The 13,508-nt window shown below is 32.1% G+C and overlaps 1 protein-coding gene across 1 annotated transcript; it reads left to right on the plus strand.

Moving 5' to 3' along the window:
* Positions 1–3,554: 3,554 nt before the first annotated feature.
* LOC149551121 (putative 12-oxophytodienoate reductase 10) lies at positions 3,555–8,786 on the plus strand. Its single transcript, XM_089790056.1, has 6 exons — positions 3,555–3,621; positions 4,255–4,312; positions 4,707–4,821; positions 6,203–6,356; positions 8,010–8,189; positions 8,272–8,786. The coding sequence occupies exons 1-6, from the start codon at positions 3,555–3,557 to the stop codon at positions 8,784–8,786; spliced, it is 1,089 nt and encodes a 362-aa protein (XP_089646182.1).
* Positions 8,787–13,508: the final 4,722 nt, after the last annotated feature.

Raw genomic sequence — 13,508 nt, forward strand, 5'->3', positions numbered from 1 at the left:
TAATCAAGAGTCATTGAAGATAGTTAGAATATGAAATAATAATTTATCATGTGCCTTTGTCAAAGTATTATTTGATATGTAAACTAATGAAGAAGAGTTACCATTCAATTCTTAGAAAAAGTTTTTTAAATGTTCTATTCAAAATTCCCAAATGGTGTACACTTGATTATTTGGCACATGCATAAATCTATTTTGTGAACATTATGAATTAAGTTTGAAATCCCTACCTAATGAATTTATTAATATGACTAACATCAATTATCAAAAGAGATCCATAACATGTGTGGATGAAACATACACAAACTAAAATGAAGTGGAAAAGTGTAATCAAAAAAATGATTTAACACATATTGATAGAGATTTTGAACAAGTCAATACAAATGTAAAGTACAAAAATGAAATGTCCATCCCTTGGTCATTCATCAATTGACGAATAGATAAGTGTTCAAATTTATTATTAAAAATAAACTTATATGGTTGACAATAATGCATACAACTATTCAAGTTAAAGAACATGAACATGGATACTTTTTTTATGTTCTAAAATTTGGCTCTTTTAAAGTATGTAATGTCACTTATCAATTCATTTCAAATATGAATAAAATTGACCATTTTTACTTACAAATGATAACAATATTACAAATAACAAATTCTAGTTCACAGTGATGTTGCACAAAATAATTTTATAGAAGACCAATTTGAGAAGCATTTGTATACTTTTGTTAAGACATGAAAAGATTCCTTAGTTTTTATACAGTGATGATATTGAGTTTCATTACATTATGTCAGTTTTAGTGGTGACTTTTTTGAAGTATGTGATGACACTTTTTCTTTGTTGAATGAATTTCATATATGAATGAAGTTGACTAATTTTACTTACAATTCATTATAGTACTAATAAAAGTATTATAAATAATAATAAGTTTCATCTTATAGTGATGCTATCAAAAATAAATTAATAAAAATTCAATTTGATAAGCATCTATACACTTTGATTAAGACGTGAACAAAATCCTTATGTTTGTGTACAATGATGATCATTGCATCTCTATAGATGTTAGTTTCTCTTATGAAAAAAAATTAGAAAGAATTGGAAACTTTATTAGCCAATAGGCTTTCACCTAGGCGATAGCCCACCAGAAATTCTTCACGCTGCTGCTTGCACTGGCCTGTCGGAATTGTCTCACGACTGCCTCTGACATTGGGTTCCCCAGACCTGCTTACGAATGGGGTAGTGACTAAGCAGCCTAGATGGATAGATAGTTGCTTCCCTGTCAGATGGAGGGGCAGAGTCTCCCATTGGCGTAAATAATAAACATTCGATTTGCTGACTGATGGAGGCCACGGGTCTACAGTTAGGGCATCACCAGCTTTGTAGATATGTCAGAGACATTGGATTTGCATATAGCTGGAGGCCACGGGTCTATGGTTAGGGTGGATTGTAGATTACGTGACCTTATGCATTGCGCGACTACCTCTGCAGATATTGCTTGTGCACGGCCAGAGCCCCCTATAAATTTGGCCAATGCTATTGCTGTGGTAAGGGGTCGCATGTCTGCTATAGATTGATGAGTGTGTTTGTCATTTCTCTCCCTTGTTCTTGAACTATCCATATTTTGGAGTATTTTTTTTGATCGCTTCTACTGTTCTTTGGAGTTATCAGATAGACGGCTGCAGAGGTAGATAGGAAGGGGTTGGATAATGGGTCTAGGTTCTCGACAATGGTTACACACTACTACCTTGGTATGAAAAACAAAGCCCTAATTAGAATTTAGGTGCCTTCTTTATAGGGTTCAATTTTCATCATGTTTTGTAAGCTTGTCTGTGTAGCATTTCTTACAAATCACCGGTATTATAGAAAAATAAATTTGATGCCTGGGTAAGTGCACCAAGTTGTGGTGCCAAAAAGATGAGACCTTTTTTTCTCATTCTAGTTTTGCAAAGCACGTACATGCTATAGTGTGTATGCATTAAAGCGCGTGCACACTTTTCAAAAAAAAAATTACAAAGCACGTACCCGCTATTTAAAAGTAAATTTAAAAGGCTTTAAATAACGCATGCGTGCTATAGTGTGAACGCACTATAGGGTGCACACGCTATTTAAAGCTTTACATTCTACCAAGCCTAATGTTTGGCTTTGCCTTGGGGATCCAACCCAAAGCTTTGGAGTCTATAAACTAGTTTGAGACGTGTTTTGCTACAAACATACAAAAAATGATTGATTTTTCTTGTGTGCTCTCCTTCCAGTTTCCTCATGGTTGAGCATCGATAAAATCAGGTTACATGACATTGTAGGTCTCTGTGTTAGCTACACAACCATATAATTTTTTTTTATTTGAACTATTTCAAGCCTTTCATCTATAATTTATTTTGAATGTATGTCCATTTTTTGTCAAAAACCAACATCTACTAATTGGACTGTAGATTTTAGCTCATTCATCGAATTTTGCAAAAACTTAGCTTTTTAGAAACTAGACTCCATTCTACACACTTTGAAAAAAAGAAGTTTTGATTTTAGATTAGTTTTCAATCATTTCTAGGGGGAGCACATAGATATTTCACATTTGTGAGATGTGTTTGATTATAAAATTCATTAAAAAAAAATACTCATTATAAAATTACCCAAAAAATCTTGGATAAACTACATAGTGTTAGGTAACTTTTGATTGAAGCGATTAAAGATTTTTTTTAAAAAAAGTTAAAATTTTAGGGGGGCCACACTTTGTACTATGTTATGTTTTTCTGGAATAAACAGTACCACTTTTTGTGGCCCCCTTTTTTGAGGACCTAAAACTAAACCATTTTGAAAAAAAATTAGTAGTTTAGAAACTAGATTCAGAGGACTATGACTTTTGTTTTTGTCATATCTTAAAATTTTGAGCGTAACTATCTTCAAATTCTTGTTGAAGTCAAAAAATTGGTGATTTCAAGGAAAAGGTGTCCACTTATACCCCCCTTTTCGCACCACAACTTGGTGCACTTACCCACCTTTCATTAAAGTTATTTGATTATGGTTGGTAGTCACAACTTTGCAACAATTTTCCACACATGTTCTCTATTTTCATCTTTCCATGCTTAGATAATTCATTGTGCTTCATTGTGGCACCATACCTACAATTTAGGGCTATCAATATCCCTTTTGGAATGTCAAACACCATTATAATCATTGGAGATTATTTTTCATTTTCCGTCTCTGTTCTTTGATTTTTTATCTCTTCATTTGGAAGAAAATGATTTAAATTAATTTGATCATTTCTTTGACTTATCTCCTACTCTTAATTTTTGTTAAGGTGTCAAATAGTTATGTCCATGTCTTATGTGAATCATGGATTTGACAGAAGCTTTTATTTGAATCATGGATTTTATTGTTTCAGTTTCCTCTCTACTTCAATCACATTATACCTGCAAAAAGTTGGTTGGGAAAGTTATTCTATTTCATAGATTTTTTATAAACCAATTCGAATACTCAAATTGAGTTATAATCTTTACTCAATTACAAATTTATGCCATACTAATCCTCCAGCCCACTCTAGGGTCATAGATAGGACCTGTCAATGGAGCACTTGGCAACATTACCGAAATTTTCTACAGCCCTGGGTCCAAGCCGCTTGACATTCCTATGTATGTTATAGCTGGGATTAACAATTATATTGGACCAATATGGGATCGAGCAGATCTAAAATGTGTTCCAATAACACCAATGTCACTAGGCAACAGAAGACAAATACCTATCACTATGGTGTGGGCCATCACAATTCACAAATCTCAGGGTCTCACACTAGACAAAGTGACAATTGATACTAGAAAGATAGAACGGCATGGCCTAACATTCACAACAATGTCACGAGTCAAATCAATACAAGGACTTCGGATTGACCCAACTTTTTCTTTTGATAGATACAAAAAGATGCAGAATAACCCATTCAACAATATCAGAAAGAATGAAGAACAACACCTACACCAAGTTTGTTGCACAAGTAATTTGAATGGACCTTCCTATATACTGGTACTGCTTGTCTCCCTAACCTACATTACTTTCCAACCTCAACGCTCTTATAGGACTACTGCTATAAATCATTACTCATCATTTGTTTCTTTTGCACTTTCAGGGGCCACGAGAAGAATCTATTCATCACTAAAAGAAAACTAAATGTGTTGGCAGATAGAAAGTAAAAGCCAAGAATTGTAATCATAATTTTTCAATCTATTTAAGATATTAATATTAAACTAACTTGTGTTTGAATCTGATTACAGGGTATTGGAGATCAGCAGTGTTTGTTGTTGTGTTGAAAGTAAGAAGACACATTATCAAGTATATCAAATTGAGAATACAATTATTTTAAAATTATAACTAATTACCAAGTTTGGTCAATAGTACATCTTTTATGGTATATTTAGTATAAAGTTTAGACTTACAGCCATGGTTTTGATGCTTTAAGAGAGTCATTCACACACCACACATTCCAAATTGTTGCATGTCAACTGTTTAATTTATCTACTCTCAAAATGTAAGCCCTTTAATCTATCTACTCACAACAATTCATTTGACAATGTCATGACTTGGGGAGTGATGCTTCCTTCCATTTTTATACTGTAGTAAAGATTTTCCCTACCGTTGAAAGTACTAAAAGATTGAAAAGTTGTATATTTAACTTGAAATTTAGCGTAATCTATTCTCTTAATTCTCTATCTTCATATTGGTCCAGTTTAATGCAACTTACTGTTAAACAACTGCCATTAAAACGGGACACTTCTTTTGCATTCCATGTTTCCTATGCTCTTTTTGTTACTGGATATTTTGGATGGATTGTGAGGGGATCGGTGTCCTTATAAATATAGTTATAGAGATTGAAGAGAAGATGGGACTGATCACTAGACAACATGCAGAGGATGTTTATATAGTGAAGGAAGATGATGGATTATTTGTTCCACAATTAAATTTCCATTTCTGGAGACTCTACAGCTTCGTTCAATCATGTATATACTCACTCAACTCTTATCAGGAAAATATTCTTGGTTGCATATTTTATGAATTGCATTTGTTGTTATCTTATTTCTTTTGTTTTCTACAAAATATTTTGCATTATTTATTGTTTGGATCGTGTCTTAAATTCATGCAGCTGACAGTTCATTGCTTGTGTTTGAATCTTAGAAAGAAATCCATGTTCTCAATATTTTTTTAAGGAAGGTTTTTCTATAATAATTGGAACTCAAATATGGGTTTTCTGAAATCACAGACCTGAATACCTAAGAAATAAACTGGAATGGACTAAATTCAAACCTGAAGCTGGGCTGTTGGGAATTATAATCCTTGAATGCCTAACAATTAGTCTTAATTTTTTTTTTCAATCCTTATTTCGATAATAACTATAAGTAGAACCCAAATTCAAATTAATAGGGTGTATTAGTTCGTTTCTCGCAAGGTGATTCACCACAAATATTTATGCAATCGTGGTTACCGAAATGATTATGACAAAAAATTTCAATGCCGCAATTTCTTTGAACATAATGTATTCTACTTCATTTTTGGTTTTTAAAAATCCTCTTAGAAGATCAAACATGTCAGCTATTATACTACTAGTGGCTGCTTGTAAATTCAGTTGAAAAGATGTCCGCATTTGAAATCAAGTCCCCTGCTACTTATTTCACCGATTATCAATTCAAAATAAGAGAGTTTGAAATATACAACCAATAAGATTTATTGAAATTGATTGGCATTGACTCACAAGCATTGGTTGCTTTCACTGGGTACCTGAACCTTGCCTACATCTCTTTTGTTGAAAGAGGATGAAAGTTCATCCATTACAAACATTAAAGCTTCCTAGTGTAATGAATCTACAGCTGATGGTCAAAACTACATCATAGCCCTGATATTTTCATTATTTTGAATTATTGAGAGCCCATCAATTCGTAAATAAACATAAACAAATATTTCAAAATTTTATAAAGCTTTCAATGTCACCGTTCAGATTCCAAACGTCAAACCAAGACTCCATTTCTCCAACTCAAATTTATAGGGCAACAACTAAAACAGTGAGTTTGACAGAAGGAATTGTAATCATAATTTTTGTGAAGAATGTGTCAGCATAGTTTGTAGATTTGTTAGCTCTGATTTAAGATATTGCAACTATCTAATGAATAACATAATGAATCTATTTAAGATATTTATATTAAAGTAACTTGTATTTGAATCTGATTACAGGCTGTTACATTGAAGGTGAGAAGAGACAGTATCAAGTATAATCTCAAGAAAGTTGACTACTCAGGCAGTGCTGGCTCTTATTGCCACTCTCCCAATGATATTAACTTCGATGCTGATGTCAATCTTATAATTTTAGTCAAGCCATTTTTTGAAAGTATGGTTTCTACTGTTAACTCATGAGTGAGTGGGTGTAATGATATACTCAATAGTTGTATAAGGTGAACATAATATTTTATGGACAGAGATGTTCTGTTTGCAGTTCCCTTTCTGATAATACATAATTGCTTCCATATCACAGTTATGAAACAAAAGTCAAAGTCACATGGACTATCTGAGTAACTTAATCACCTATAACAGCAGTGTTCAATGAAGCAAAATCTTGCATACAAATTGGAAACAACCTGTATCCACTGCACATTGCAATAGCAATGCCTATCGGCTGTACTCTTGGACCCTGATGGGGTACAAGCGCTAGTGTAAATAACATACTAGTATGATTTTTGACCAGAACACATCTTCTTAAGCTCAAATTTGTTTAATTAATACTGCAAAGACTAATCTTAATTGTAGCATATCAGATATGAACACTTAAATTTTAGAGGATTAAAATTGTTTTGTATTTCAGAGACCATGGACTCTTGAATTATATCGAAAGCGCTTAATCCATATTACTCAGACTCACTAAACCATGTTTGAAATGGCATTAATTGCACGGTTCATCTCCATCTATTTTTTATCTTTAAGAAAAATTACGTTTTTGAATTTTATCCAACATTTAAAGTCGGTAGAGTCGGTGAATTAATTAACAGAAGACGATTCGTGCACCCCAAAGATATTTCTATTACTATTTAGAAGTCGGCTTTATTTTTATCGGCAATTTCAGCTGTTCTTTTAAAGCCAAATTATAAAAGATTATACAATAATAATCTTTTCCTAATGTAGACAAATAACATCAATCAATCACTCACCCATAAAAAATTAATAATATAGTGGGTGAGATCAAAGCTAATTATGTTCGCTATGTAATGCATCAAAATGTCTTGATCGAATCCAAATTATGAACAAGAACATAAATAATGATTATATTATTTTCATATTTACGCCGAGAGGCATTCTATACAATGGCAGCACAAATGCCCAGCACGAGAATATGCCAAGATTCCTGTCAATAAAAAAGAATTGGGAGCAGTTACAAACTTCCAAATTAAATATTAAAAAAGAATTCTCGAAATAATAGCTGGCCGAAATAATAGGAAGCCAAATGGAGGCCGAAATAATAGGCCCGAAAAAGTAGGGCCCGAAAAAGTATGACCCGAAAAAATAGGGCCCGAAAAAATAGGGGCGAAATAATTTCAATATGATTTTTTTTTTTGTTAAATATAATTTTGCATGCACATTCATGCTTTTTTTTGCGGGGAGTGGGGGAATTTGAAACAAATTCGTGGAATGTGAAGAGACGTCTGTTGGGGGATATGAGGAGCCTCTAAGAAGTTATAAAACCAAGGCTCCTCATTTCATTTTCATTTTATGTTTTTGCAGGAAGGAAGAGGTGGAGGTTATTGGAGGATTAGATTGGAGTTTTTGAATAGGAGTAAATTGAAGTTTTGGAGTAACATTTTTGCAGGTGAGATTTCTATTTTTTATTTACATTTTCATTTAGATTTATATGTAGATGTAAATTGAAATTCAAAATTAGTTATAATATTCTACTTTGATTTAGATTTCAATTTTAATTAATTTCAATTTGGTTGGCTCTCCTCCACAACAAACAGTGTATTGTGTATTTAATGGGTGCATTGGAATGCAGATTATCAGCCTAATGGCCAATCTCCAGTTTCCTCCACAAGAAAACCAATCTCTGGAAAGATCCCTCTTCCGAACCGAAAGGATGTGGCAGATTTCTTTCCTCCCCGGCCTCTGAAAACAGAGGAAATTCCCAATATAGTTGCTAATTTTCGAAATGCTGCCAGGAATGCAATAGATGCAGGTATGTTTTTTTATTCTGATCTATCTTGGTTTGAAGAAGAGAATGTTCCTTTTGTTGACATAATTAGTCCTTTTACGAACAGGGTTTGATGGTGTTGAGATCCATGGGGCGCATGGGTACCTTGTGGACCAGTTCATGAAGGATAGCATGAATGATCGAACAGATGGCTATGGCGAAACATTGAAGAATCGTTGCAGATTTGCACTTGAAGTTGTGGAAGCAGTGGTGGAGGAAATCGGAGCAGAGCATGTGAGAATTCGGCTTTCTCCATTTTCGAATCATGCAGAAGCGTATGACTCAAATCCAGAGGCACTGGGACTTCACATGGCAGAGGCTCTGAATAAATATAAGATATTGTACGCTCATTTCTTTGAGCCCAAGATTGATAATTCGCAGATGACAATAGCGAGTGAAAAGAGCCTGATTCCCATAAGAACAGCATTCAAGGGAACATTTTTGGCTACAGGGGGTTATGATCGGGATGATGGTAACGAAGCTATTTCCAGTGGCAAGGCAGATTTGATTGCTTATGGCCGACTATTCTTGCTAACTGATATTTCTATTGTATATTCTCATGCCCAGCACGGGAAGTTTTAATCTATATAGTTTATTTTGTGCGTTTAGTGCACAAAATAAAGAATGCATATGCAATCAATTTTTTTATCAATCTTTATGATAGCTTTTTTTTTAAAATAGAAAATAAAAAATAGAAAATAGAAATTATTCTTTTATGTATGTAGAAAAAAATTAGAAAGATTTTATGTATGTAAAAAATTAAAAGAATTCTATATACATGTAGATTTTTGAAAAGAATTCTATTTACATCTAGATATTTTGATTGAAATAACCATAATGTAAAAACAAAATATAAAATAGAAATGTTAATATATGTATGTAGAAAAAATTAGAAAGATTGCATGCATCTAAAAAAATTCTATTTACATCTAGATTTTTTTAGAATGGAAAAAAATGGATAATAGAAATATCAGTTGCATGTTTGTAGAAATAAATTAGAAAAACATGTATCTAGAAATTAAAAAGATTCTATATGTGTCTAATTTTTAGATTTTACTTTATTCTAAACTAATTATTGATGGAAATATATTTTAAAAATATTTATGTAGTTTAAAGTTTAAATTTTAATTAATTTGTATGCAAATAGGAAAAAGAATAAATATTTTATATATATGTAGATTAATTTCTATTTTTAAAATTTACAAGTAAATGAGTACTTTATTCATTTAAAGTAAACAAGTTTTTAAGTAATATATTTTTATTTTAGAAATATATTAATCATAATGTTCATTTATTATTACTTATTTAATATACTTACTCTCAAATCTAAGACAATAGAAATAATATTTTATTAACTTTGAAATAGGGAAGTGTTAAGCAAGTTCGTTTACAAAAATACCAAAAATATATTTCGTCTTTGATCAAATTGGAGTTAATATTAGAAATATAAATATGATCATTAACAATTAAGCTAAATTCAGTTCAAAACAATAATATTATTTAAATTTAAATAAATCTTTTTGAAAAGAATTCTATTTACATCTACATATTTTGATTGAAATAACCATAATGTAAAAACAAAATATAAAATAGAAATGTTAATATATGTATGTAGAAAAAATTAGAAAGATTGCATGCATCTAAAAAAATTCTATTTACACCTAGATTTTTTTTAAATGGAAAAAAATGGATAATAGAAATATCAGTTGCATGTTTGTAGAAATAAATTAGAAAAACATGTATATAGAAATTAAAAAGATTCTATATGTGTCTAATTTTTAGATTTGACTTTATTCTAAACTATTTATTGATGGATATATATTTTAAAAATATTTATGTAGATTAAAGTTTAGATTTTAATTAATTTGTATGCAAATAGGAAAAAGAATAAATATTTTATATATATGTAGATTAATTTCTATTTTTAAAATTTACAAGTAAATGAGTACTTTATTCATTTAAAGTAAACAAGTTTTTAAGTAATATATTTTTATTTTAGAAATATATTAATCATAATGTTCATTTATTATTACTTATTTAATATACTTACTCTCAAATCTAAGACAATAGAAATGATATTTTATTAACTTTGAAATAGGGAAGTGTTAAGCAAGTTTGTTTACAAAAATACCAAAAATATATTTGGTCTTTGATCAAATTGGAGTTAATATTAGAAATATAAATATGATCATTAACAATTAAGCTAAATTCAATTCAAAACAATAATATTATTTAAATTTAAATAAAATAAGCCATGTTTACTTTGAAACATCAAACAACTAATTAACTAATACAATAATTAAAATAAATGAATCTATTATGACATAGAAAAATATTTTCAAAGTATAATTTCTTTGTTTTTGAATCAATATGAGTTTTTTTTTCTACTTGAAAAGATAAACCATCCTAATTGTCATCCTTAGTTAACCCTAACAACAACCCCTACCTTAGCCCTAGCCCCAACAATGATGTACAATATAACTATAATCCAACATTAAACTATAATTATAGCACTAAAACATATCCCTATTGATATTCTAAACTCTAATCATAACGAAAATCTTAGTCCAAACCATAATCTAAACCAAAAACCTACACACTAATATTGGTTATAGTCCTAACCCTAAAATCTAACCCTTAACCATAATGTAAAAACAAACTCCAAAATATTGATCAAAATCCTAAACCTACCTATATGGATAACCATGATATTAAACTCTAAATCCAGTCCCAAGGTCCTAACCATGGTGTAAACCTATAACCGAACTCTTAAAAAATTTACTAATCCCTGATCCTAATCACATTCCCAACTTTAAACTTGAACCATAAACCATAGTTGTAACCATAATCATAAACTTAAACAAAACCCTAACCCTAAAGGTACAATCATAAAATTAATAATAGCTTAGACCCTAATCTTAGCACAAACCACAATCATGACCAAATATAAATCTTCACCTTACCCCTAATCATAATTTCAATGTTAACCCTAACATTAGTTTCAATCCTACCATGATATGAACCCTAATATAGACTTCACCTTGATCCTCACCCTAATCTTAGGTCTAATTAAACCCTGACTAAAACCTAATCTAAATGATATATCTAACTATAATCCTAACTTTAATTATCATACAATCCAATGCTAATCCTCATGTATATTTAATCCCTAATCTTAACTCTAAATATTCTATAAACTCTAGAATTGACCTTGATTCTAACCATAACCCTAAAATCTAAATTGTAACCATAGCACAAAAGGTGGGGACCCCCACTACATGGCACAATTCTGGGTCTTGGAGCCTCGCGAAAGCACTACAGAGTGAGGAAATGTCAGAAAGGTGACATGTAGTAGCATGACACAATTTTGGGCTTTAGAGCATTGCAGAAACAATGCAGTGTAAGGAGGCGCTAGAATGGAGACTCATGGAAAGAAGAGGAAAGACATTCATGTTGCTAGCAAAAAACTATGAAAAGAGATAACATGATGTCTTAACCTTCCACAAAAAATGCAAGGTTGATCCCAAGGGGGAATTTGGTTTCCCCAAAAATGAATGATGGTCATCGATGAAGGTCTTCCTCTCGAAATAGACGGCATAGATGCATCGTGAATCCTCACCAATGAAGGATTAAATCACAACCATCGATGTAGATTCTCCCCTCAAAAAGGATGACTGAGATGCAACAAGGAAACTCCTCCCAATGAAGTATTAAGTCACATTCGTCGATCAAGATTGGCTTTATTTCCAATGGATGATTAAGATGTAGTGAAGAGATTCCTCCCAACAAACGAAGAAGATAGCACAAAAGGTGTGAACCCCCTCCATGTGGCACAATTTTGGGTCTCAAAGACTCATGAAAGAATTGTGGAGTGAGGAAATGTTGGAAAGGCAATGCATGGTAGCATGATGCAATTTTGGGCTTCAGAGAATTGAAGAAACAATGTAGCATGACGATGCATCAGAATGGAGATGCATGGTAGCATCTTGTGCAATTCTAGGCTTTAGAGTGTTTCGAAGACACTAGCGTATAAAGAAAAGTTAGAATGGGAATGCATGGCAACATCTTGCACTTTTGGGAAGATGGGAAGATAGCTCGCGAAGAAATAAGAGTTATCGAATCTCGCAGCATGAATCAACCCAACCAAGAAAAAATGATCCAGCGTGGTCAATGAAGAAATCGAGCCAACACAAAATGTTAGCCGCCAAATTTAGCGATGTTAACCCTCTGCAAAGAACCTATCCCATTTAAGGTCTCTCAGATCAGACATCAGTGGTGGGTTGAATAGGGGGGAAAAATAGCACACAATGCCCTCCTAAATGAAATTCTAAATGTAACACTAATAACCATGGTCCTACTTCTTTCCCTAACCTTATCCATGAGCGTGGGAATATACATATTATTATATAGGGCACCTTATATAATAATAAATATAATCTAAAATCCCAACCCTTACTCCCCTCCTAAATATAACTGTGACCATAAGAAAACTTCTAAATATAACCCTTCCTCTAACTCTAGCCTTAACCATGAGCACAACCCTAGCCTTAACCATGAGCATAACTCTAACTCTAGATCTGACTCTACCATAATTGGACACTAACGCTAACCCTAACCTTAATTTTGATCCTAACTCAAACCCTAACCCTAACTCTAACCTTAACCTTGATTCAAACCTTAACCCTAACCCTAACCCTGGCCTTACTATAACCCTAACCCTAATCATAACCATAACCATAACTCTAACCCTAACCTTAACCATGGCCATAACTCTATCCCTAACCTTAACCATAAACATAACTCTAATCTGAACCTTAACCATAACTCTAATGATAACCATAACCATAATTCTATCCTTGACCTTAACCATAGCTCAAACCCTAACCCTAACTCCAACCCTAACCCTAATGCTAATCCTAACCCTAATTCTATCCCTGAGGTTAACATTAACTGTAATGTTAACTTTGTCCCTAACCATATATCTACGTATGACTAACATTTTACATTACAATATCCCAAAAAAAAAAATTTTTTTATCTAAATTAAATTCCTTATATTAAATTAAAAGATATATTTGACTCAAACCCTATCCCTAACCCTATCCCCACTATAACCCTAACCATAACCATAATGATGACTCTAACCCTAACCTTAACCATGAGCATTACTCTAAACCTAACATTAACCATAAGCATAACTCTACCCCTAACTCTAACCCTAATTCTAACTCTACCATAATTGGATTCTAACCCTATCCCTAACCCTAGCTATAAGCATAAGTCTGACCCTAGCCTTAACCATGAG

The sequence above is a fragment of the Cupressus sempervirens genome, chromosome 6 (assembly GCF_028749045.1).
Source record: "Cupressus sempervirens isolate cs-2001-9-10 chromosome 6, ASM2874904v1, whole genome shotgun sequence".
In the NCBI taxonomy this organism is placed as follows: Eukaryota; Viridiplantae; Streptophyta; class Pinopsida; order Cupressales; family Cupressaceae; genus Cupressus; species Cupressus sempervirens.

Bases quoted from the DNA above. Each gene is read 5' to 3' on its own strand.
- LOC149551121 (XM_089790056.1), top strand. From the start codon at position 3,555: ATGGAGCACTTGGCAACATTACCGAAATTTTCTACAGCCCTGGGTCCA. The intron at 6,357-8,009 runs GTATGGTTTCTA...ATTGGAATGCAG, and splicing joins AGTCAAGCCATTTTTTGAAA to ATTATCAGCCTAATGGCCAA. The intron at 8,190-8,271 runs GTATGTTTTTTT...TTTTACGAACAG, and splicing joins CAGGAATGCAATAGATGCAG to GGTTTGATGGTGTTGAGATC.